At 67.7% G+C, this 21538-nt stretch overlaps 2 protein-coding genes and 1 non-coding gene across 3 annotated transcripts in view; 2 read left to right on the top strand and 1 right to left on the bottom strand.

Moving 5' to 3' along the window:
• POLR2A (RNA polymerase II subunit A) overlaps positions 1-9778 on the top strand; it is a 40094-nt gene extending 30316 nt beyond the window's left edge. Inside the window, exons 21-29 of the mRNA XM_087777732.1 lie at positions 996-1242; positions 1969-2069; positions 2163-2267; positions 2658-2840; positions 3351-3554; positions 4577-4763; positions 5964-6077; positions 6756-6905; positions 8535-9778. Coding sequence (XP_087633858.1) covers positions 996-1242; positions 1969-2069; positions 2163-2267; positions 2658-2840; positions 3351-3554; positions 4577-4763; positions 5964-6077; positions 6756-6905; positions 8535-9691 — 2448 coding nt within the window. The 3' untranslated portion in view covers positions 9692-9778. The remainder of the gene's footprint in view (positions 1-995; positions 1243-1968; positions 2070-2162; positions 2268-2657; positions 2841-3350; positions 3555-4576; positions 4764-5963; positions 6078-6755; positions 6906-8534) is intronic.
• Positions 9779-11934: 2156 nt separating this feature from the next.
• TRNAL-UAG (transfer RNA leucine (anticodon UAG)) lies at positions 11935-12016 on the bottom strand. Its single transcript has one exon. It is a non-coding gene; the product is annotated as a tRNA-Leu (tRNA).
• A 1474-nt stretch (positions 12017-13490) lies between these two features.
• Positions 13491-21305, top strand: WRAP53 (WD repeat containing antisense to TP53). Its single transcript, XM_087777767.1, has 10 exons — positions 13491-13507; positions 13570-13668; positions 14245-14353; positions 15142-15230; positions 15918-16008; positions 17570-17702; positions 18522-18730; positions 19210-19313; positions 19411-19554; positions 20122-21305. The coding sequence occupies exons 1-10, from the start codon at positions 13491-13493 to the stop codon at positions 20714-20716; spliced, it is 1590 nt and encodes a 529-aa protein (XP_087633893.1). The 3' UTR covers positions 20717-21305.
• The last annotated feature ends 233 nt before the right edge of the window (positions 21306-21538 follow it).

Below are 21538 nucleotides of genomic sequence, written 5' to 3'. Positions count from 1 at the left end.
CCTGCCACGTCCACAGAGCCCCATGGTGGTCCCATGGCTTCATCTTCCCATGGTGGCCCCATGGCTTCGTGTCCCTGCCACATCCACAGAGCCCCATGGTGGCCCCATGGCTTCATCTTCCCATGGTGGCCCCATGGCTTCGTGTCCCTGCCACATCCACAGAGCCCCATGGTGGCCCCATGGCTTCATCTTCCCATGGTGGCCCCATGGCTTCGTGTCCCTGCCACATCCACAGAGCCCCATGGTGGCCCCATGGCTTCATCTTCCCATGGTGGCCCCATGGCTTCGTGTCCCTGCCACATCCACAGAGCCCCATGGTGGCCCCATGGCTTTGTGTCCCTGCCACGTCCACACAGCCCCATGGTGGCCCCATGGCTTCGTGTCCCTGCCATGTTCACATGGCCCCATGGTGGCCCCATGGTGGCCCCATGGCTTCATCTTCCCATGGTGGCCCTACGGCTTCGTGTCCCTGCCACATCCACACAGCCCCGTGGTGGCCCCATGGCTTCGTGTCCCTGCCATGTCCACACGGCCCCATGGTGGCCCCATGGCTTCATCTTCCCATGGTGGCCCCATGGCTTTGTGTCCCTGCCACGTCCACACAGCCCCGTGGTGGCCCCATGGCTTCGTGTCCCTGCCATGTTCACACGGCCCCATGGTGGCCCCATGGCTTCATCTTCCCATGGTGGCCCTACGGCTTCGTGTCCCTGCCACATCCACACAGCCCCGTGGTGGCCCCATGGCTTCGTGTCCCTGCCATGTCCACACAGCCCCGTGGTGGCCCCGTGGCTTCATGATCTCATGGTCCTGTGGTGGTCCTCATGCCATCTCCCAAGTCCCCATGTCCTCCATGTCACCTCTCGTGTCCTCCATCCCTGGATCCCCGTGTCACCTCTCGTGTCCTCCATGTCACCCCCATGTCCTCCATCCCTGGATCCCCGTGTCACCTCTCGTGTCCTCATGCCGGCACCGTGTCACCCCCCCCCCCCCCCCAGGACATCTTGTGCCGCCTGGAGCACACCACGCTTCGGAAGGTGACAGCCAACACCGCCATCTACTACGACCCCAACCCTCAGAGCACGGTGGTGGCCGAGGACCAGGAATGGGTCAACGTCTACTACGAAATGCCCGACTTCGACGTCAGCCGCATCTCGCCCTGGCTCCTCCGCGTCGAGCTCGACCGCAAGCACATGACCGACCGCAAGCTCACCATGGAGCAGATCGCCGAGAAGATCAACGCTGGTGGGTCCTGGGGGGTCTTTGGGGAGTCCTGGGTGAGCCTTGAGGGCATCTGGGGGACCTTTGGGGGGTCCTGGAGGGCTTCTGGGGGGATCTTGGGGGGGTCCTGGGTGAGGATTGAGGGCGTTGGGGAAGACTTGAGGGTCCTGGAGGACCTTTGGGGGCTCCTGGGTGAGCCTTGAGGGCATCTGGGGAGGCTTTTGGGGTATCTTGGGGGGCTCCTGGGTGAGGATTGAGGGCGTTGGGGAAGACTTGAGGGTCCTGGAGGACCTTTGGGGGCTCCTGGGTGAGCCTTGAGGGCATCTGGGGGACCTTTGGGGGGTCCTGGAGGGCTTCTGGGGGATCTTGGGGGGCTCCTGGGTGAGGATTGAGGGCGTTGGGGAAGACTTGAGGGTCCTGGAGGACCTTTGGGGGTCCTAGGTGAACCTTGGGGGCATCTGGGGGATCTTTGGGGGGTCCTGGGTGGGCATGGAGGGCACTAGGGAAGACTTGGGGGTCCTGGGTGAACATTGAAGGCATCTGGGGGACCTTTGGGGGGTCCTGGGTGAGCACCGAGGGCGTTGGGGAAGACTTGAGGGTCCTGGAGGACCTTTGGGGGCTCCTGGGTGAGCCTTGAGGGCATCTGGGGAGGCTTTGGGGGGTCCTGGGTGGGCATGGAGCACCTTTGGGTGGCCGTCAGGGTGGGGCGGTGACCAGGGTGCCACCCTCGTGTCTGTCCCCGCACCCCAGGTTTTGGGGACGACCTCAACTGCATCTTCAACGATGACAACGCGGAGAAGCTGGTGCTGCGGATCCGCATCATGAACAGCGATGAGAACAAGATGCAGGAGGTGGGGACGGGGGACGGTGGCACCCATGGGTGGTGGCGGGGACGCGACACGGGCTGGGTGTCACCCCCTCCCCGTCCTCCTCGGTGTCCCCAGGAGGAGGAAGTGGTGGACAAGATGGATGACGACGTTTTCTTGCGCTGCATCGAGTCCAACATGCTGACGGACATGACGCTGCAGGGCATCGAGCAGATCAGCAAGGTGGGGGGACAGGGGGGCACCCATGGGTGCTCATGGGGGTGCCGGGGCTCCTGGTGGGTCCTGAGGAGCACATGGAAGTTCTCCATGGAGACCTTTAGGAGGTCAGGGACACCTACAGTGACACCTGTAGGCACCTGAGAAGGTCCATGGCTGCCTGGTGTCCCCCCAGGTGCCCAGGCAGCACCCATGGGTGCTCATGGGGGTGCCGGGGCTCCTGGTGGTTCTTGAGGAGCACTTGGAAGTTCTCCATGGAGACCTTTAGGAGGTCCAGGATGCCCACAGTGATACTTGTAGATGCATTTGAAGGTCCATGGCTGCCCGGGGTGTCCCCCCAACCACCCGAGGAGCACCCATGGGTGCTGCCAACACCCGCTTCTCCCCCCCCGCCAGGTGTACATGCACCTACCGCAGACGGACAACAAGAAGAAGATCATCATCACGGAGGACGGGGAGTTCAAGGCTCTCCAGGAGTGGATCCTGGAGACCGATGGCGTCAGCCTGATGCGGGTGCTGAGCGAGAAGGACGTGGACCCCGTCCGCACCACCTCCAACGACATCGTGGAGATCTTCACCGTGAGTTGGGGGGTGCCCGGACACCTGGGTCCATGGGTGGTGGGGTCCCTGGACACCTGGGTCCTTGGGTGGTGGGGTCCCTGGGTGGTGGGGTCCCTGGACACCTGGGTCCATGGGTGGTGGGGACCCTGAGCTCCTGGGTCCATGGGTGCCCGGACACCTGGGTCCATGGGTGGTGGGGTTTAATGGTCATCTGGGTTCCTAGGGTTCCTGGACACTTGGGTGGTGGGGTCCCTGGACACCTGGGTCCATGGGTGGTGGGGTCCCTGGACACCTGGGTCCATGGGTGGTGGGGTTTGATGGTCATCTGGGTTCCTAGGGTTCCTGGACACTTGGGTGGTGGGGTCCCTGGACACCTGGGTCCATGGGTGGTGGGGTTTGATGGTCATCTGGGTTCCTAGGGTTCCTGGACACTTGGGTGGTGGGGTCCCTGTACACCTGGATCCATGGGTGGTGGGGTGCCCCGACACCTGGGTGCCCAACAGCCGTCATTTTCCGCCTGTCCCACAGGTGCTGGGGATCGAGGCGGTGCGGAAGGCGCTGGAACGGGAGCTCTACCACGTCATCTCCTTCGATGGTTCCTACGTCAACTACCGTCACCTTGCCCTGCTGTGCGACACCATGACCTCCCGCGGACACCTGATGGCTATCACCCGCCACGGCGTCAACCGCCAGGACACCGGGCCCCTCATGAAGTGCTCCTTCGAGGAGACGGTGGGTGGTCAAAGGGGGGTTGGGGGGGCTGGGGGAGGGGTTTGGGGGTGGGGGAGGGGTTTGGGGGGTTGGAAATGGGGGTGTTGGGGGGCTGGGAGGGAGATTTTGGGGGTACTTGGGGGGATGGGAGGGGGATGGTGGGGTGTTGGAGGGGTTTGGGGGGCTGGAAGTGGGGTTTAGGGGGTATTTGGAGGGGTTTGGGGAGCTGGAAGGGGGATGGTGGGGTGTTGGAGGGGGTTTGGGGGCGTTGGAAGGGTGTTGGAGGGGTTTGGGGGGCTGGGAAGGGGATTTTTGGGGTGTTGGAGGGGTTTGGGGGGCTGGAAATGAGTTTTGGGGGTGTTGGAGAGGCTGAAAATGGGGTTTGGGGGGCTGGGAGGAGGGATTTAGGGGGTGTTGGAGGGGTTTGGGGGGCTGGAAGTGGGGTTTTGGGGGTGTTGGAGGGGTTTAGGGGTGTTGGAGGGGGTGTTGGAGGGGTTTGGGGACCTGGGAGGGGGATTTTGGGGTGTTGGAGGGCTTTGGGGGGCTGGAAGTGGGGTTTTGGGGGGTGCTGGAGGGGTTTAGGGGTGTTGGAGGGGGTGTTGGAGGGGTTTGGGGGTCTGGGAAGGGGATTTTTGGGGTGTTGGAGGGGTTTGGGGGGCTGAAAGTGGGGTTTTGGGGGTGTTGGAGGGGTTTGGGGGTGTTGGAGGGGTTTTGGGGGTGTTGGAGGGGGTGTTGGAGGGGTTTGGGGGGCTGGGAAGGGGATTTTTGGGGTGTTGGAGGGGTTTGGGGGGCTGGAAATGGGGTTTTGGGGGTGTTGGAGAGGCTGAAAACGGGGTTTGGGGGCCTGGGAGGAGGGATTTAGGGGGTGTTGGAGGGGTTTGGGGGGCTGAAAGTGGGGTTTTGGGGGGTGTTGGAGGGGTTTGGGGGTGTTGGAGGGGTTTGGGGGCCTGGGAAGGGGGATTTTGGGGTGTTGGAGGGGATGGGGGGAGGTTTGGGGGGCTCTTTACCCCCAAAGCTGATTTTGGGGGTGCCCCCCGTCGCAGGTGGACGTGCTGATGGAGGCGGCGGCTCACGGAGAGAGCGATCCCATGAAAGGGGTGTCGGAAAACATCATGTTGGGACAACTGGCGCCCGCCGGCACCGGTTGTTTCGATCTCCTCCTCGACGCCGAAAAATGCAAACACGGCATGGAGATTCCCAGCGCCCTCCCGGGGTTGGGCGTCGGCGGCCGTAAGTCCCAAATTTGGGGGTGCTGGGGTCCCGTCCCCCCCAAAGATCCGGATGCTTGGGTGCTATGGGAGAAGAGAGGGAAGCGAGGTTGGGTTGATGGCCCTCGGTGTCATCGTGGCCACCAACCCTGGGCGCTTGGGGTCCCCTCCTGGGCGCTTGGGGTCCCCTCCTGGGCGCTGGGGTCCCCTCCTGGACTCTTGGGGTCCCCTCCTGGGTGTTTGGGGTCCCCTCCCGGACTCCTGGGGTCCCCTCCCGGGCGCTGGGGTCCCCTCCCGGGCGCTGGGGTCCCCTTATGGGCGCTTGGGGTCCCCTCCCCGGTGCTGGGGTCCCCTCCTGGGCGCTTGGGGTCCCCTCCTGGGCGTTTGGGGTCCCCTCCCGGGTGCTGGGGTCCCCTCCCGGGTGTTTGGGGTCCCCTCCCGGGCGCTTGGGGTCCCCTCCTGGACTCTTGGGGTCCCCTCCCGGGTGCTGGGGTCCCCTCCCGGGTGCTTGGGGTCCCCTCCCGGGTGCTGGGGTCCCCTCCCGGGTGTTTGGGGTCCCCTCCCGGGCGCTTGGGGTCCCCTCCTGGACTCTTGGGGTCCCCTCCCGGGTGCTGGGGTCCCCTCCCGGACTCCTGGGGTCCCCTCCCAGGCGCTGGGGTCCCCTCCTGGACTCTTGGGGTCCCCTCCCGGGTGCTGGGGTCCCCTCCCGGGCGCTTGGGGTCCCCTCCCAGGCGCTGGGGTCCCCTCCTGGACTCTTGGGGTCCCCTCCTGGGTGCTGGGGTCCCCTCCCGGGTGCTTGGGTCCCCTCCCGGGTGCTTGGGGTCCCCTCCCAGGCGCTGGGGTCCCCTCCTGGACTCTTGGGGTCCCCTCCCGGGTGCTGGGGTCCCCTCCCGGGCGCTTGGGGTCCCCTCCCAGGCACTGGGGTCCCCTCCTGGACTCTTGGGGTCCCCTCCTGGGTGTTTGGGGTCCCCTCCCGGACTCCTGGGGTCCCCTCCCGGGCGCTGGGGTCCCCTTATGGGCGCTTGGGGTCCCCTCCCGGGTGCTGGGGTCCCCTCCCGGACTCTTGGGGTCCCCTCCCAGGCACTGGGGTCCCCTCCTGGGTGTTTGGGGTCCCCTCCCGGACTCTTGGGGTCCCCTCCTGGACTCTTGGGGTCCCCTCCTGGGCGCTTGGGTCCCCTCCCAGGCGCTGGGGTCCCCCTAAAGCCCCCCCTTTTTTCCCCAGCTACCGGAATGTTCTTCGGCTCGGCCCCCAGCCCCATGGGGGGGATGTCCCCTGCCATGACGCCGTGGAATCAGGGTGCTACCCCCGCCTACGGGGCTTGGTCTCCCAGCGTGGGTGCGTGGGGAGGGTACTGGGACAGACTGGGGGGGGGGGTACTGGGACAGACTGGGGGGTTGGGGTGAGTTTAGAGGGTTTTGGCCGGGTGTTAAGAGGGACTGGGGTGAACTGGGAGGTTGCTGGGGGGTCCCTGGCGTAGAGTTGGGGTCGCTGGGGCAAACTGGGGGGCACTGGGGCAGATTTGGGGTCCCTGGAGCAGACTGGGGGGCTAACGGGGGGCCTGGGGTGTTTGGGAGGCTGTTAAGAGGGACTGGGATGGACTGGGAGGCTGCTGGGGGGGCTTTGGGGCAGACTGGGGGGCAAACTGGGGGGCACTGGGGCAGATTTGGGGTGCCATGGGACAGACTGGGGAGGCTGCTAGGGGGCCTGGGGTGTTCTGGGGGGCTTTGAGGTGGGTGAGAGGGTTTTGGGGGGCTGTTAAGAGGGACTGCGATGAACTGGGAGGCTGCTGGGGGGTCCCTGGGGCAGAGTTGGGGGGCAAACTGGGGGGCACTGGGGCAGACTGGGGGGGGCGCAGGGGCAAATGCGGGGGATGCTCGAAATAGATTTGGGGTCCTGGGGGGCAAATGGAAGGGGGGGGGGCATCCTTGGGGTAAATTTGGGGTCCCTAGGGCAGTTTGGGGGGCTGTTGGGGGTCCTGACCCCCCCCACCCCCATTTTTTGCCCCTCCCCCAGGCAGCGGCATGACCCCGGGGGGCGCCGGCTTCTCCCCCAGCGCCGCCTCCGACGCCAGCGGCTTCAGCCCCGGTTACTCCCCGGCCTGGTCCCCCACCCCCGGCTCCCCCGGCTCCCCCGGGCCCTCCAGCCCCTACATCCCCTCCCCCGGTGAGTACAGCACCCCAAAAAACCCAAAAACCCCCAAAAACCACCCCCAAACCCCCCCAAAACCTCCAAAAACCCCCCAAACCCCCCAAAAAACCCCCAAAACCCCCCAAAACCCCCCAAAACACCCCCAAAACCCTCCAAAAACACCCCAAAAACACCCCAAAACCCTACAATGCCCCCCAACACCCCAACAACGCACTACAACACCCCAACAACGCACTAAACCCCCCTACAACACCCCAACAACAGCCCAACGCTCCGCAACACCACCCCCCCCCCCAACGCCCTACAACACCGCCACAATGCCCCACAACACCCCCACAGCGCTCCCAACACCCCCTCAACACCCTACAATGCCCTACAGGACCCCACAACCCCCCACAACACCCCAAAAACACACTACAACACCCCAACACTTTGCAACAGCCCTCCAATGCCCCCAGAACATCTGGCAATGCCCCAACAACACCCCCCACAGCCCCCCAACACCCCACAATCCCCTCGCAACACCCCAAAATATACCCCACAACACCCCCACAAAATCCCACACCCCCCACAACACATGAAAACACCCCTCAACGCCCTACAATGCCCCAACAACACACCCCCAACACCTCCCAACACCCCAACAACACCCTGCAACAGCCCAACACCCTACAACGTGCCTCCACAACATCTGACAACACCCCCACAACACCTCCACAACACCCTGCAGAGCCCCCCAATACCCTACAATGCTCTCACAACACTGCAACACCCCACAACACCCCTACAAATCCCTACAACTCCTTACAAAATCCCACAACACCTGTCCATTGCCCCCACACCATCTGGCAATGCCCCAACACCTCCACAACACCCCACAGAGCCCCTACACTGCCCTTGCAACACCCTAAAATACCCCACAACACCCCCCAAAACCCCACCCCCCCACAACACACGAAAACACCCCTCAACACCCTACAACTCCCTACAAGTCCCCCCAGCACCCCTACAATGCCCTAGCAACACCCCACAGCACGCCCTACAACATCCCACAACACCCCAACAACACACTACAACAGCCCAACACCCTACAACGTGCCTGCAACACCTCCACAACACTCTCGCAACACAGCAACACCCCTGCAACACCCCAAAATACCCCACAACCCCCTACAAAGCCCCACAACACTGCAGTGCCCCCACGACACTCCCAACACCCTACAGGACCCTCCAACCCCCCCCCCAACACCCCAACACCTCACAACATGCCTCCAATGCCCCCACAGTATCTGACAACACCCCACAACACCGCAACAACACCCCCACAGGGCCCCACAACACCCTACAATGCCCTCAGAACACCCCACCCCCCAGCAACACCCCAAATACCCCGCAAAACCACACAACCCCCTACAAAATCCCACAACACCCCCACAACACCCTGCAGCATGCCAACAGCCTCCAATACCCCATGAGGCTCCACAACACCCCCCACAACACCCCGCAGAGCCCTCCTAGAGTCCACAGAACCCCACAATGGCCCACAACACCCCAACAACACTCTCCAACGCCCCCCAACACCCCACAGAGCCCAGCAACACCCATCTGGGGACCCTCCATCACCCTCTCACATTGTCTCCACAGGTGGTGCCATGTCGCCCAGCTACAGCCCAACATCACCCGCCTACGAGCCGCGCTCACCTGGGGGCTACACCCCGCAGAGCCCCAGCTACAGCCCGACATCACCCAGTTACAGCCCGACATCGCCCAGCTACAGCCCCACGTCACCCAACTACAGCCCGACGTCGCCCAGTTACAGCCCAACATCGCCCAGCTACAGCCCGACCTCTCCCAGCTACAGCCCAACTTCACCCAGCTACAGCCCGACATCACCCAGCTACAGCCCAACATCTCCCAGCTACAGCCCGACATCTCCCAGCTACAGCCCGACTTCACCCAGTTACAGCCCCACCTCACCCAGCTACAGCCCAACGTCTCCCAGCTACAGCCCAACGTCTCCCAGTTACAGCCCAACTTCTCCCAGCTACAGCCCAACCTCTCCCAGCTACAGCCCAACCTCTCCCAGTTACAGCCCCACTTCTCCCAGTTACAGCCCTACAAGCCCCAACTACAGCCCCACCAGCCCCAACTACACCCCAACTTCTCCCAGTTACAGCCCCACTTCTCCCAGCTACAGCCCCACCAGCCCCAACTACACCCCGACCTCTCCCAACTACAGCCCCACCTCCCCCAGTTACAGCCCCACCTCCCCCAGTTACAGCCCCACCTCTCCCAGTTACTCCCCCACCAGCCCCCGCTACACCCCCCAGTCGCCCACCTACACCCCCAGCAGCCCCAGTTACAGCCCCAGCAGCCCCAGCTACAGCCCCACCTCCCCCAAGTACACCCCGACCAGCCCCAGCTACAGCCCCAGCTCCCCCGAGTACACCCCCACCAGCCCCAAGTACAGCCCCACCTCCCCCAAGTACAGCCCCACCAGCCCCAAGTACAGCCCCACCTCGCCCACCTACAGCCCCACCACCCCCAAGTACAGCCCCACCTCCCCCACCTACAGCCCCACCTCCCCTGTCTACACCCCCACCAGCCCCAAATACAGCCCCACCTCGCCCACTTACAGCCCCACCAGCCCCAAGTACAGCCCCACCTCCCCCACCTACAGCCCCACCAGCCCCAAGGGTTCCACCTACAGCCCCACCTCCCCCGGCTACAGCCCCACGTCGCCCACCTACAGCCTCACCAGCCCGGCCATCAGCCCCGACGACAGCGACGAGGACAACTGAGCCGGGGGCAGGGACCCCCAACAACCCCCGCAGGTTGTGGGGCTGACCCCCAAGTTAGGGGTCACCTCCTCCAGTTGGGGGGGGGGCTGACCCCCAAGTTGGGGGGGTGACCCTCAGATTCGGGGGGGGTGACACTGAATTTGGAGGGGGTGACCCCCAAGTTGGGGGGTGACCCCTAGTTTGGGGAGGTGACCCCCAAGTTGGGGGTTGACTTCAGTTGGGGTGACCCCTAAGTTGGGGGGGTGACACCTGATTTGGGGAGGTGACCCCCCCCCAAGTTGGGGGGTGACCCTGAAGTTTGGGGGTAACCCCCAAGTTGGGGGGGGGAGGGGCAGGCAGGGGAGGCCTCCCCTGTTTTGGGGTGTTGGGGACGCGTCACCCGTCCCTGAGGGTGCGGGTGACGCGGGGGAGGGTGTAATTTATGGGGGGCGTTAGTTAACGGGGGGGAGGGGGTAAATTTGGGGGGGCACTCGGGGGTGGGGGTGGGGGGGGGTCCTTCGCCCCTCCCCCCCCTTGGTTTCGGGGTTTTCCTGTACGGGGGGGGGAGGGGCAGCGGCTGACGTCACGCGTTTGGGGGGAAATAAAAGTTTTACTGGTTTTCAGCTCTGGCTCCGTGTCCGGTGGCCCCAGGGTCCCCAGTGTCCCCCCCCCAGTGTCCCCCCATGTCCCCTAATGTCCCCCCCGTGTCCCCATGTCCCCAGTATCCCCCCATGACCCCCCATGTCCCCACAATGTCCCCAGTGTCCCCTGATGTCCCCCCATGTCCCCCAGTGTCCCCAATGTCCCCCGTGTCCTCGTCCCCATGTCCCCCATGCGTCCCCATGTCCCCTGATGTCCCCCAATGTCCCAGTGTCCCCCCCATGTGTCCCCAATGTCCCCCCATGACCCCCCATGTCCCCAGTGTCCCCCAGTGTCGTCCGCATGTCCCCCCAGTCCCCACGTCCCTCCTGTGTCCCCCCATGTCCCCCATTTGTCCCCATGTCCCCTGATGTCCCCAGTGTCCCCATGTCCCCAGTGTTGTGCCCATGTCCCCCCAGTGTCCCCCAGTGTCCCCAGTGTCATCCCCACATCCCCCCCGTCCCCACCTCCCTCCCGTGTCCCCCCACGTCCCCATGTGTCCCCAGTGTCCCCAATGTCCCCGTCCCCATGTCCCCCATGTCCCCTAATGTCCCCAGTGTCCCCCAATGTCCCAGTGTCCCCCCATGTGTCCCCGTGTCCCCTGATGTCCCCCATGTCCCTGATGTCCCCGTCCCCATGTCCCCCCATGTGTCCCCAATGTCCCAGTGTCCCCGTGTCCCCAGTGTTGTGCCCATGTCCCCCTGTCTCCAATGTCCCCAAAGTGCCCCCGTGCCCCCCCAATGTCCCCCGTGTCCCCCGATGTCCCCCAATGTCCCAGTGTCCCCCCATGTGTCCCCATGTCCCCATATGTCCCCAATGTCCCCCCATGACCCCCCATCTCCCCAATGTCCCAGTGTCCCCATGTCCCCAGTGTTGTGCCCATGTCCCCCCGGTGTCCCCATGTCCCCAGTGTCCCCAAAGTCCCCCCCAACGTCCCCAGTGTCCCCCCATGTCCCCCGATGTCCCCCAATGTCCCCAGTGTCCCCGTATGTGTACCCAATGTCTCCAATGTCCCCCCCATGTCCCCTGATGTCCCCAATGTCCCCAGTGTCATCCCCATGTCCCCCCAGTCCCCATGACCCCCCTGTGTCCCCAATGTCCCCCCATGACCCCAGTGTCCCCCCATGTGTCCCCAATGTCCCCCCCATGACCCCAATGTCCCAGCATCACCCCATGTCCCCCCAATGTCCCCCCATGTGTCCCCAATGTCCCCCCATGTGTCCCCAATGTCCCCCCATGACCCCAGTGTCCCCCATGTGTCCCCAATGTCCCCAGTGTCCCCCCATGACCCCAGTGTCCCCCATGTGTCCCCAATGTCCCCCCATGTGTCCCCAATGTCCCCCCCATGACCCCAATGTCCCAGCATCACCCCATGTCCCCCCAATGTCCCCCCATGTCCCCCCCATGACCCCAGTGTCCCCCATGTGTCCCCCATGTCCCCCCATGTGTCCCCAATGTCCCCCCCATGACCCCAATGTCCCCCCATGTGTCCCCAATGTCCCCCCAGTGTCGTGTTCCCCCCCCCCCCGCTATTTGGGGCTCCCCCATCCCATCGGGGCACCCCTGGGTGCTGGGGGGGTGGGGGGGTGGAAAAAAGGGGGTGATGGGGGGAGGGGGCGTCCCGCTGGCAGCGGTGGGATTCGAACCCACGTCCCCGCGGGGACTGGAGCCTAAATCCAGCGCCTTGGACCGCTCGGCCACGCTACCGGGGCGGGGGCGGCCGCGCGGCGCGGCCCCAGGGTCCCTGTGCCCCCCCGTCCCCCCGTCCCCCTGCCCCCCGTGTCCCCATGTCCCCAGGGGCCCCGTGTCCCCCTGTCCCCGATGTCCCCCGGGGGTCTCCAGGGTCCCCATGTCCCCGGGGGGTCCCCGATGTCCCCAGGGTCCCCCTGTCCCCACACCTCCCCCCTGTCCCCATGTCCCCCTGTCCCCGATGTCCCCCGGGGGGGTCCCGATGTCCCCAGGGGTCCCCAATGTCCCCATGTCCCCACACCACCCCCCTGTCCCCAATGTCCCCGGGGGTCCCCAGGGTCCCCCATCCCCCCTGTCCCCATGTCCCCCCTGTCCCCAGGGGGTCCCCGATGTCCCCCTGTCCCCAGGGTCCCCATGTCCCCCTGTCCCCACACCACCCCCCTGTCCCCAATGTCCCCGGGGGTCCCCAGGGTCCCCATGTCCCCCATCCCCCCTGTCCCCATGTCCCCCTGTCCCCAGGGTCCCCCATGTCCCCCTGTCCCCGATGTCCCCCGGGGGGGTCCCCGATGTCCCCCGTGTCCCCAGGGGTCCCCAATGTCCCCGATGTCCCCCGGGGGTCCCCCCGATGTCCCCCTGTCCCCAGGGGGTCCCCATGTCCCTGCACCTCCCCCCTGCCCCCGATGTCCCCAAGGTCCCCAAGGGGTCCCAATGCCCCCGGGGGGGCCCCAGTGTCCCCTGTCCCCCCCAGTGTCCCCATGTCCCCATCCCCCCCCCGCCCGCCCGCTCGCTCCTTGGCGGGAAAAGCCACGCGTGGGCGGGGCCACGCCTGACCCCGCCCCGCCCCCGCCCGCGCGCGCGGTGCGTGCCGGGAAGGGGGCGGGGCCGCGCGGTGTCATGGCGGCGCCCATGGTGGAAGGTGCGGATGGGGGGGGAGGGGGGGGTGGAGGATGGGGGGGTCCCGGCCGCTGCGGAGGGGGAGGGGGGGAGGGGCTGCCCCTCCCCCCTCGGCGCTGACCCCGCCCCTCCCCCCGCAGCCCCCCAGGGGGCCCCGCCCCCCCCCCCGACCGCCCACGGCGCGGGGGGGCCTGCGGGGGGGCCGGGGTGAGGGGGGGGAGGGGGGGACACGGGAGGGGGGGATGGGGACGGGGGGAGGGGGGGGGACACGGGGGGTGGGGGATGGGGACGGGGACGGGGACGGGGGGAGGGGGTGGGGGGATGGGGACGGGGGGGATGGGCGGGAGGGGGGACATGGGGGGGTGGGGGATGGGGACGGGGGGATGGGGCACATGGGGGGATGGGGGGAGGGGGGGACATAGGGGGGTGGGGGATGGGGACGGGGGGATGGGGCACATGGGGGGATGGGGGGCACTGGGCACATGGGGGGCGGGGGGATGGGGGGATGGGGGACACTGGGACATTGGGGGGACACGGGGACGGGGGAGGGGTCCCAGACGCCCCTATGGGGGGGGATGGGGGAGGTTGGGGGTCCCGGATGCCCGGGGTCCCCTGGTGGGGGGAGGGGGTGGGTGGTTGGGGGGGGGGGGTGTCCCTGACGCCCCTCCCCCCCCCAGGCTGCCCCCCTACGAGCTGGGCCGCCCCCCCCGGGCGGTGGGGGGGGCGGGGCAGGAGGTTGCCCAGCGACCCCACAACTTCCTGCGGGGCTGCAAGTGGTGAGGGGCCCCTCCCCCACCCCCACCCCCACCCCGGGGCCCCCTGGGGGGGGGGGGGGGGTCCTGCATCCGGGGGGCCGCTATGGGGCAGAGGGGGGGGGCTGGGGTCCCCTATGGGGCAGGGCTGGGGGCTAGGGTCCCCTATGGGGCAGAATTGGGGGGCTGGGGTCCCGCTATGGGGCAGGGCTGGGGGCTGGGGTCCCGCTATGGGGCAGAGTTGGGGGGCTGGGGTCCCCTATGGGGCAGGGCTGGGGGCTGGGGTCCCCTATGGGGGAGAGTTGGGGGGCTGGAGTCCCGCTGTGGGGCAGCGTTGGGGGGCTGGGGTCCCCTATGGGGCAGGGCTGGGGGCTGGGGTCCCGCTATGGGGCAGAGTTGGGGGGCTGGGGTCCCCTATGGGGCAGGGCTGGGGGCTGGGGTTCCGCTATGGGGCAGAGTTGGGGGGCTGGGGTCCCGCTGTGGGGCAGGGCTGGGGGCTGGGGTCCCGCTATGGGGCAGAGTTGGGGGGCTGGGGTCCCGCTATGGGGCGGGGGTGGGGGGTCCCGGGCCTGGCCCCACCCCCACGGCCCCGCCCCCCAGGGCCCCCGACGGCTCCTGCGTCCTGACCTGCAGCGACGACAACGTCCTGCGCGTCTTCGACCTCCCCCCGCCCCCGGGGCCCCCCCCGGGGCTGCCCCTCCCCCAGCTGGTGGGTGACGGGGGGGGAGGGGGGCACCCATGGGTGCTGGGGGGTCACCATGGGGCACTTGGGGGTGGTTATGGGGCACCCACGGGTGGTTGGGGGCAGCTGTGGGCCACCCATGGGTGCTGGGGGTCTTTGTGGGGCACCCATGGGTGCTGTGGGTCGGCGTGGGGCACCCGTGGGTGGTTGGGGGGCCCCCATGGGTGCTGGGGGTTGGTGTGGGGCACCCATGGGTGCTTGGGGGTCTCTGTGGGGCACCCACGAGTGGTTGGGGGGCACCCGTGGGTGCTGGGGGTCGGCGTGGGGCACCCATGGGTGCTGTGGGTCAGCGTGGGGCACCTGTGGGTGGTTGGGGGGCACCCATGGGTGCTGGGGGTGGTTATGGGGCACCCGTGGGTGCTGGGGGTCGGTGTGGGGCACCCATGGGTGGCTGGGGGTCACCATGGGGCACCCATGGGTGCTGGGGGTCGGTGTGGGGCACCCATGGGTGGCTGTGGGGCACCGGTGGGTGGCTGTGGGGCACTGGTGGGTGGTTGGGGGTCACCCATGGGTGCTGGGGGTGGTTATGGGGCACCCGTGGGTGCTGGGGGTGGCTGTGGGGCACCGGTGGGTGGCTGTGGGGCACTGGTGGGTGGTTGGGGGGCACCCATGGGTGCTGGGGGTGGTTATGGGGCACCCGTGGGTGCTGGGGGTGGCTGTGGGGCACCGGTGGGTGGCTGTGGGGCACCCATGGGTGCTGGGGGTGGCTGTGGGGCACCCGTGGGTGCTGGAGGGGACCCGTCCCTGGGGCGCAGGCGCCGGCGCTGCGGGTGCCAGAGGGCGACACCATCTACGACTTCGCCTGGTTCCCCCTGATGGACTCGACCCAGCCCCACACCTGCCTGTGAGCCACTGGGGGCACTGGGAGGCACTGGGAGGGGGCTGGGAGGGGCTGGGAGGGGGACTGGGGGCACTGGGAGGGACTGGGAGGGGGCTGGGGGCACTGGGAGGGGACTGGGAGGGACTGGGAGGGGCTGGGAGGAGGACTGGGGGCACTGGGAAGGGGCTGGGGGCACTGGGAGGGGACTGGGAGGGACTGGGAGGGGCTGGGAGGAGGACTGGGGGCACTGGGAGGGGGCTGGGAGGGGCTGGGAGGGGGACTGGGGGCACTGGGAGGGGGCTGGGGGCACTGGGAGGGGACTGGGAGGGACTGGGAGGGGGCTGGGGGGCAGTGGGAGAGGACTGGGAGGGACTGGGAGGGGGCTGGGGGGCAGTGGGAGGGACTGGGAGGGACTGGGAGGGGGCTGGTGGCACTGGGAGGGGTACTGGTGTCACTGGGAGCCACTGGGTGGGCCGCGGGGGGTTACTGGGAGCACTGGGTCTTACTGGAAGATCACTGGTTGTTACTGGGATGAACTGGGAGATCTTGGGGCCTTAGAGGGGGGTCCTGGGAGGGGCTGGGGGGGGGGGGGTCTCTGCGGGGTCACTGGTTCCTACTGGGTGTTACTGGGAGCTGCTGGGCGGGGGGGCCGTGCGGGGGGGTGGGGGTGTTACTGGGAGGCTACTGGTTTTTACTGGTCTGTACTGGTAGGGTGGCAGCCAGCAGCCGGGACAACCCCGTGCACCTCTGGGACGCCTTCGACGGGAGCCTGCGGGGCTCCTTCCGCGCCTACAGTCACCTGGTGGGGCCTATGGGGCCTATAGGGGGCGGGGGGACCTGGGGGGGGGCTATAGGGGGCGGGGGGACCTATAGGGGGTGGGGGGACCTATAGGGGCCCTATGGGGGGTGGGGGTGGGATCTCTAGGGGATGGAGGGGGACCTATAGGGGACCGGGGGGACTTACAGGGGACAGGGGGAGGACCTATAGGGGATGGGGGGGATCTATAGGGGATGGGGGGACCTATAGGGGATGGGGGGCCCTATAAGTGATGGGGGGGCCCTATAGGGGACAGGGGGGACCTATAGGAGCCCTATAGGGGATGGGGGGGCCCTATAGGGGACGGGGGTACCTATAGGGGATGGGGGGACCTATAGGGGCCCTATAGGGGACGGGGGAGCTATAGGGGATGAGGGGGGACCTATAGGGGCCCTATATGGGATGGGGGGGACCTATAGGGGATGGGGAGGATCTATAGGGGATTACAGGAGACCTGTACAGGTCCTATAAGGGTTGAGAGCGCCCTATAGGGGATGGGGGAGGACCTATAGGAGGTCTATAGGGGATGAGGGGGACCTGTAGGGGATGGGGGGGACCTATAGGGGCCCTATGGGGGATGGGGGGGACCTATGGGGGAGGAGGAAGATCTATATAGGGGATGGGGGGGACCTATAGCAGCCCTATAGAGCATGGGGGGGACCTATGGGGCCCTATAGGGGATGGGGGGACCTATAGGAGATGGGGGGACCTATAGGGGACAGGGGGGACTTATAGGGGATGGGCGGGGGACTTATGGGGGATGTGGGGGACCTATAGGGTCCCTATATGGGACGGGGGGGACCTATGGGGGATGGAGGGGACCTATAGGGGCCCTATAGAGGATGAGGGGAACCTATAGGGGACGGGGGGGACTGATAGGGGACCAGGGGGACTTACAGGGGATGAGGGGGTAGCTATACGGGACAGGGGGGACCTATAGGGACCCTATAGGGGACAGGGGGCACCTATAGGGGACAGGGGGACCTATAGGGACCCTATAGGGGATGAGGGGGCCCTATAGGGGATGGGGGGCCCTATAGGGGATGGGGGGGGACGTATAGAGGATGGGGGGACACACCTATGGGGCCCTATATGGGACAGGGGGGACCTGTAGGGGACAGGGGGGGACCTATAGGGACCCTATAGGGGATGAGGGGGCCCTATAGGGGACGGGGGGGCCCTATAGAGGATGGGGGGGACACACCTATGGGGCTCTATATGGGACAGGGGGGACTTGTAGGGGACAGGGGGGGACCTATAGGGGCCCTATAGGGGATGAGAGGCCCTATAGGGGATGGGGGGACCTATGGGGCCCTGTAGGGGACAGGGGGGACCTATAGGGACAGGGGGGACCTATAGGGGATGGGGGGGGGACCTATAAGGCACCCAGGAGTCGGGGGGTGGTGTGTGTGCGATGGGTGACATATAGGTGCTGGCCGGGCGGCGGGGGTCCCCTATGGGGGCGGGGGTCCCCTATGGGGGCGGGGCCGGGGGGCGGGGCGGGGGTCCGCGGTGGGGGCGGGGCCCAGAGCTGTGGGGGCGGCAGGAGGAGCCGGTGGCCCCCCACTCCCTGGCCTTCGCCCCCGACGGCTCCCGGCTCCTGGGCGGCTGCGACGGCGCCGTCCGCCTCTTCCCCACCCAGCGCCCGGGCCGCCACGGCCAGGAGCGGCGGCTGCACCGTGAGGGGCGGGGCTTACGGGGGGCGGGGCCTCGGGGGGCGGGGCTTGGGGGAGGCGGGGCTTGGGGGGTGGTCGGGGGGGCCCGAGGGGGTGGGGAGGGGTGGCTGGACCTGCTGCAGGGGGTTACATGGGGAGGGGCGTGGCCTAAAGGAGCGGGGTTTAAAGGGGCGGGGCCTCGGGGGGCGGGGCTTGGGGAGGCGGGGCTTGGGGGTGGTCGAGGGGGTGGGGGTAGGGGTGGCTGGGCCTGCCCCAGGGGGTTACATGGGGAGGGGTGTGGCCTAAAGGGGCGGGGTTTAAAGGGGCGGGGCCTCAGGGGGTGAGGCTGGAGGAGGCGGGGCTTGGGGGTGGTCGAGGGGGTGGGGGAAGGGGTGGCTGCGCCCGCCCCAGGGGGGTTACATGGAGAGGGGCGTGGCCTAAAGGGGCGGGGTTTGAAGGGGTGGGGCCTCGGGGGGCGGGGCTTGGGGGTGGTCGAGGGGGTGGGGGTAGGGGTGGCTGGGCCTGCCCCAGGGGGTTACATGGGAAGGGGTGTGGCCTAAAGGGGCGGGGTTTGAAGGGGCGGGGCCTCAGTGGGTGGTGTATGGGGGCGGGGCCTAAAAGGGGTGGGGTGCCTGGGGGCAGGGCTTGTGTGTGGCCTAAGGGTGGTGGGGCCCATGGGCGGGGTCTGAAAGGGGGTGGGGCTTGGGCAGAAGCCTGCCTGCCAATCAGGGTGGCTCTGCAGTAGGGGCGGGGCTTGGGGAGGGGTGTGGCCTAGTGGAGGGGCGGGGCTTGGCCCCCCAGGGGGCGTGGCCTGACCTTTGCGGGTTCTCTCTCCTCCTGCAGAGGGGGGGCAGGGCCAGCGGGGCCTGATTGGCTGCCTGGCCTTCAGCCCCACCCAACCGGTGTTCGCCTGCGGCTCCTATGGGCGGAGCCTGGGGCTGTACGCGCTGGAGGGGGGCGGGGCCTTGGCCCTTTGGCCCCGCCTCCCCGCCGCCCCCACCCACCTCCGCTTCAGCCCTGACGGGAACCGCCTCTACGCAGGGGGGCGCAAGGTGGGCGGGGCCTGTGGGGGTGGGCAGGGCCTTGTGGGCGGGGCCTCGGGGGGGCGGGGTCCGATGTTGGGGTGTGGGCACCGGGTGGTGGGTGGGGCTTGGGGTTCTTTTGGGAGGGGCGGGGTGTGGGGCTATGGAGGCGGGGCTTGGCAACCAGGGGGGTGGCCTCGGGGGGGGGGCGGGGCAGGGGGCAGGATCTTAGCCCCTGGGGGTGGAGTCTTAAACTGGGGGGTGGGGTCTTAACTGGGGGGTGGGGTTTTAGCCCCAGGGGGTGGAGTTTTAAATGGGGGTGGAGTCTTAGCTGGGGGCAGGGTCTTAGCCCTGGGGGTGGAGTCTTATCCCGGGGGGTGGAGCTTCATGTTTGGGGGTGTGGCTTCTGAGAAGTGGGCAGGGCTTGGGGGCTGGGGTCTGTGGGGGTGGGGGGGCTTGGGGGGGCGGGGCGTGGGGGGGCGTGGCCCCCAGTAGCCCCGCCCCCCCAGGACCACCACATCCTCTGCTGGGACCTGCGACGCCCCGAGCGCCCCCTGCTGGCCCTGGAGCGGCGGGTGGCCACCAACCAGCGCGTGACCTTCGACCTTGACCCGTGAGTGACCCCTCCCCCCCCCCCCCGGCTCCCCTTTTGGGGGCGGAGCCCGCTGACATCCCCCTCCCCTCCCCCCCCCCCCCCCCCCCGAGCCCAGGACGGGGCGGTTCCTGGTGAGCGGTGACACCGACGGCTTCGTCACCGTCTGGGACACGTTGACCCCCCCGGGGGCGGGGGACCCCCCCCTGCTGCCCCCCCACCTGCGCTTCCGCGCCCTCCGCGACTGCGTCAACGGTACCAGGTAACACCCGCACCCCTGGGTGTCACCCGCACCCCTGGGTGTCACCGGACACCTGGGTGTCACCCGGACATCTGGGTCCCCTCCCAGACCCCTGGGTGTCACCTGGACACCTGGGTCCCCTCCTGGTCCCCTGGGTGTCACCCGCACCCCTGGGTGTCACCCAGACCCCTGGGTCCCCTCCCAGATCCCTGGGTGTCACCCGGACCCCTGAGTCCCCCCCCGGACCCCTGGGTGTCACCTGGACACCTGGGTCCCCTCCTGGTCCCCTGGGTGTCACCCGCACCCCTGGGTGTCACCCCGACACCTGGGTTCCCTCCCAGACCCCTGGGTGTCACCTGGACCCCTGGGTCCCCTGGGTGCCGTGGGTGTCACCCCGACACCTAGGTCCCCCCCCCAGACCCCTGGGTGTCACCCGGACACCTGGGTCCCCTGCTGGTCCCCTGGGTGTCACCCGCACCCCTGGGTGTCACCCAGACCCCTGGGTCCCCTCCCAGACCCCTGGGTGTCACCCGGACCCCTGGGTCCCCTGGGTGCCGTGGGGGTCACCCGGACGCCTGGGTCCCCCAGCCTGCACCCCGAGCTCCCGCTGTTGGCCACCGCCTCGGGGCAGCGGCTGTTCCCGGCGCTGTGGGACAGTGACGAGGAGGAGCAGGACGAGGACGGGCCACCCCCCGGTGGGGACAATCGGCTGCAGCTGTGGTGGTGGGGACCTGAACCCCCCGGGGACGACGGCTGGGACACCCCTGGGGACACCGGGACCATGGATGGTGACTGTCACCCGCTTGGGGACACCGGGACCGTGTACGACGACTGTCACCTGTCTGAGGACAACGGCTGGGATGCCCATGGGGACACCGGAACCGGCCTGTCCATGGACACCGACTGTCACCCCGCTAGGGACACTGATTGTCACCTGTCTGGGGACAACGGCTGGGACACCCCTGGGGACACCGGAACTGTGTACGACGATTGTCACCCCTCTGGGGACGCTGACTGCGACACCCCCGGGGACACCGGAACTGGCCTCTCCGTGTACTCAGACTGTCACCCCCCCGGGGACACCGACTGTGACACCCCTGGGGACACCAGCATCAGCCACCCCCTGGACGCCGACTGTGACACCCCTGTGGATGCCGATTGTGACCCCCCCCAGGGACACTGACTCTCACCCCCCCAGGGACACCGACTGTGACACCCCTGGGGACACTGGAACCAGCCTGTCCATGTACAGCGATTGTCACCCCCCTGGGGACACCGATTGTCACCCCTCTGGGGACACCAGAACCAGCCTGTCCGTGTACACCAATTGTCACCCCCATGGGGACACCAATTGTCACCCCTCTGGGGACACCAGAACCAGCCTGTCCATGTACACCGATTGTCACCCCTCTGGGGACACCGACTGTGACACCCCCAGGGACACCGCCTGTCACCCTCCTGGGAACACTAGCACCGACCCCCTCGGGGGTTACAACCCCCCTGGGGACACCCCCAAGGCCACTGGCTGTGACCTACAGCCCCGCAGGGACCCCCAGGTTTGGTGGGACGTAGTAGCCTTTGGGGGGGTGTTTTGGGGGGCGGTGGTTGTGTCCGGCGGTGCGTTTGGGTGTTGGGGGTCGTTTTTAGGGAGCTGTTGGGTAGAGAGGAGTTTTGGGGTTTCAGGCGTGGGTCCGGTTGAGGGTTTGGGGGTGTCCGTGGGGTCGCGGTGTCCCCGTCCTCCCCTGGTTGTACTAAAGACTTTGTAACTGTCACCGTCTGTCACCAGTCTGTACCGTTGTGGATGGGGGTGCGGAGCAGAGCTGCACCCCCACGTACACCCCCCAAAACAACCCCCCCTACACCCCCACATACAGCCTACACCCCCAAACACCCGCTACACCCCCACATACCCCTGCTACACCCCCCCACACCCCCTACACCCCCACCTACACCCCCACATACCCCTCCACACCCCTACATACACCCCCCTACAACCCCACACCCC

This window comes from Nipponia nippon, unplaced genomic scaffold, assembly GCF_047370975.1.
Source record: "Nipponia nippon isolate SJK-2023a ecotype South Korea unplaced genomic scaffold, ASM4737097v1 scaffold_41, whole genome shotgun sequence".
NCBI classification, from domain to species: Eukaryota; Metazoa; Chordata; class Aves; order Pelecaniformes; family Threskiornithidae; genus Nipponia; species Nipponia nippon.
The sequence above is the reverse complement of the archived record's forward strand: the minus strand, read 5'-3'. Positions and strand labels throughout refer to the sequence as shown.